At 44.5% G+C, this 3,253-nt stretch overlaps 1 protein-coding gene across 1 annotated transcript; it reads left to right on the forward strand.

Moving 5' to 3' along the window:
* Positions 1–2,982, forward strand: Dkk1 (dickkopf WNT signaling pathway inhibitor 1). Its single transcript, XM_020185551.2, has 4 exons — positions 1–347; positions 556–718; positions 1,886–2,029; positions 2,156–2,982. Exons 1-4 carry the CDS (start codon positions 102–104, stop codon positions 2,407–2,409), a joined length of 807 nt encoding a protein of 268 aa, XP_020041140.1. The 5' UTR covers positions 1–101; the 3' UTR covers positions 2,410–2,982.
* The last annotated feature ends 271 nt before the right edge of the window (positions 2,983–3,253 follow it).

The following is a 3,253-nucleotide window of genomic DNA, read 5'->3' on the forward strand; positions in this document are numbered from 1 at the left end:
GTGGCCGCGCAGAGCTCCGTGCGCACGGCAGCCCGGACTCCTCCGCTGGAGGTTCCGGAAACCCGGATTCTGCAGCCGCGCCAGCACGGTGTCCTTCTGAGATGACGGCTCTGGGTGTAGTGGGAGCTGCCCGGTTCTTAGTCGCCCTTATCGCGGCTGTTCTTTGCAGCCACCCTGGGTTTGAAGTGAACGCCACCTTAAATTCAGTTCTGGTCAATTCCAATGCTATCAAGAACCTGCCCCCGCCGTTGGGCGGCGCTGCTGGCCACCCGGGCTCCACAGTCAGCGTGGCGCCAGGAATTCTGTATGAGGGCGGGAACAAGTACCAGACCCTTGACCACTACCAGGTGAGAGGGGTCGTGGGGATGCAGGGACTCCGCGACCATGAGAGGATCTCATTTAGAGAGGATGGCGAACAGGCTGGATGTGTGAGATTGAGGGCGAATTTGGAAGCAGGGGGCTGCCACAACTTTTGGAGAGGGCGGAAAAGTAGGGGCTGTAAGGAGCCTCGGGGTCCAGGAGGCCCCTCACCTTCTCCTGGGGCCTTTCCCATAGCCGTACCCCTGCGCAGAGGACGAGGAGTGCAGCACAGACGAGTACTGCGCGAGTCCCACCCGCGGAGGGGGCGCGGGCGTGCAGATCTGTCTCGCCTGCAGAAAGCGGCGAAAGCGCTGCATGCGGCACGCTATGTGCTGCCCCGGGAATTACTGCAAAAACGGTGAGTCCTCCCGCTCGCGTTCAGATGCAACCGTCCCGTCCTTGAGTGCCTAGGAGCGAAAGAAAACGCTCTGCTCTGCGAATGCCCAGGCGCCACCTGCAAACGGGGTTCGGCAGGCTGCGTTTTTCTGAAATTGTCTCATTGTCAATGTTTCATCAGGAAAGAGCAGTCTGGAGGTCTTAACGCTCCTTCTCTTCCTCCGTGTCCAGTGACTTAACACAATAGTTTACCTTGAAGTGAATTCTTCCATAAAAATTTCCCTTCAGGGAGCCTTGAAGTCAATTGACAAAGACTATGGGTGGTTGGGGGGGGCGGGGGAGGGGCGGTGCAGACAGTGAGGTTTTTGTGAAAGAGAGCCAAGGAAACCAGCATTGGCGCATTTAGCTGTCCATTCCATTTTTCTTAAGGTGACTCTTATGACATTACTAAACTGTCCTGTCCTTCCTGATGTCTGGATGTTGAAACTCTTGTCAGACAGAGCCCAGAGTAATTTATGGGCACTGACCATTTTTAAGGGGGCTTTTGGTATCCTCACATCCTGACCTCTCCTTACCTCTATCCTCTGCTACCTTAAAATAAGCACTTCTCCCCCATAGATCCACAAAATTTTAATGTCTCAAAGAGGTAGATTCAGACAGCCAAAGAGGTCTCCAGAAATAAACTTACTGGGTGGCCACCATCCTTAGGACCCAGCATGAACTAATGAAATCTCTGTAATACAGAAATTATATAGTAAAGGAACTGCTGGGTGAGAGTGCAATCTTCCAGGCAGCTGGAATTGGATTTAACTTAGTCAGGCAATGCCCTGACTAAGAGAAGGGCAGAGAAGTTATTTTTAAGAACTTTTTTTTAAGTGACTCCTTTTCTTTTTCTTATCCCAGGGATGATACTAAAATGAACATAAATGTGCCTGTCACTACTTACAGTTAGTGGGGAAGTCTTTCAAATGGCCATACCAAGGATCTTGCACATGATTTTAATAATTCTGCCTGTCTATCTGACAGGAGTTAGCATTAATTCTAGGGAGGGAGTTTGGTTCTTGTGTAAAGAAAGTAGCTACAATGAGGTATCTCGACTCCATGTAGGCATTTCAAATTGCTTCTCTTCTGGCGGTTGGCAGTAACACCTGGCAACCTGGTAAATAACCACTATTTCTGGCTTCCTTAGGAATATGTATGCCTTCTGATCACAGTAATTTCCATCGAGGGGAAATTGAGGAAACCATCATTGAAAGCTTTGGTAATGATCCCAGCACCTTGGATGGGTACTCCAGAAGAACTACACTGTCTTCAAAAATGTATCACACCAAAGGTAGATTAAAGAGCCTTAAGAGTCATTCTTCTTTGATAGCACATTGGAGGTGTCTTTTGAATTGTTTTAATGGAATGCTGCAGGGTTAGCAGTAACTATGTACTTTTCTTACTGTCTACTTAACAGGTCAAGAAGGTTCTGTCTGTCTCCGATCATCAGACTGTGCCACAGGATTGTGTTGTGCTAGACACTTCTGGTCCAAGATCTGTAAACCTGTCCTCAAAGAAGGGCAAGTGTGCACCAAGCACAGGAGAAAAGGCTCCCATGGGCTGGAAATATTTCAGCGCTGTTACTGTGGAGAAGGGCTGTCATGCCGGATACAGAAAGATCATTACCAAGCCAGTAATTCTTCTAGGCTTCACACCTGTCAGAGACACTAACCCAGTTGTCTAAATGCAGTGGACTTCTTTTATATAATATATGCTATGAAAATCACTTATGACTTTTATCAGCTCAGTCTTAAGGATGTATAAATTCTGTGGTTATAGTTAAGCATTCCAACAATACCTTCCAAAAATGTGGAGTGTAAGAGCTTTGTTTCTTTATGAAACTCCCTTGTGATTGCAGTAAATTACTGTGTTGTAAATTCTCAGTGTGGCACTTAACCTGTAAATGCAACAAAACTTTTAAGTATTTTTCTAAGGGTGCTACATTGTCTGTTTTTCTCTTATGTAAATTTTTGTACACATTGATTGTTATCTTGACTGATAAATATTCTATATTGAATTGAAATAAATAATTTCAGTTTATAGTTCATAAATGCATAACCCTTTCTACTTTTAATTCTAGAGTTTAGAATGCCTGAAGTTCTTGGGATAACAATTGATGGACACCTAAAATTTAGCATGAAAATACTAGACTATTTTTTGAAGTGTACTATCTCGATGCTTAGATTATATTTCTCTCTAGGTTGTGATAGTCCTTGAAATAAAATTTAACATTTACTATCATGATATGTTACAAGTATAGATACATTCTGGGATCGTGATCTTAGTGGGCTCTGTGTGTGTGTGTGTGTGTATGTGTGTGTGTGTGTGCAAGCACATGCTATAGTTTTAGAGGAAAAGAAATGTGACAGGTTTAAAAATGATCAGAGAAAATACATGTCTAAATGTGAGACAGTATTGAGTAACTTTAAAGAAAATATCTTCTCCAGTGATAAACTCAAATGATTATGATAGTATGTGATTGAATTTTACATTTCTACTTTCAAAAATACCTTTT

Source organism: Castor canadensis, chromosome 7 (assembly GCF_047511655.1).
Source record: "Castor canadensis chromosome 7, mCasCan1.hap1v2, whole genome shotgun sequence".
Classification (NCBI taxonomy): Eukaryota; Metazoa; Chordata; class Mammalia; order Rodentia; family Castoridae; genus Castor; species Castor canadensis.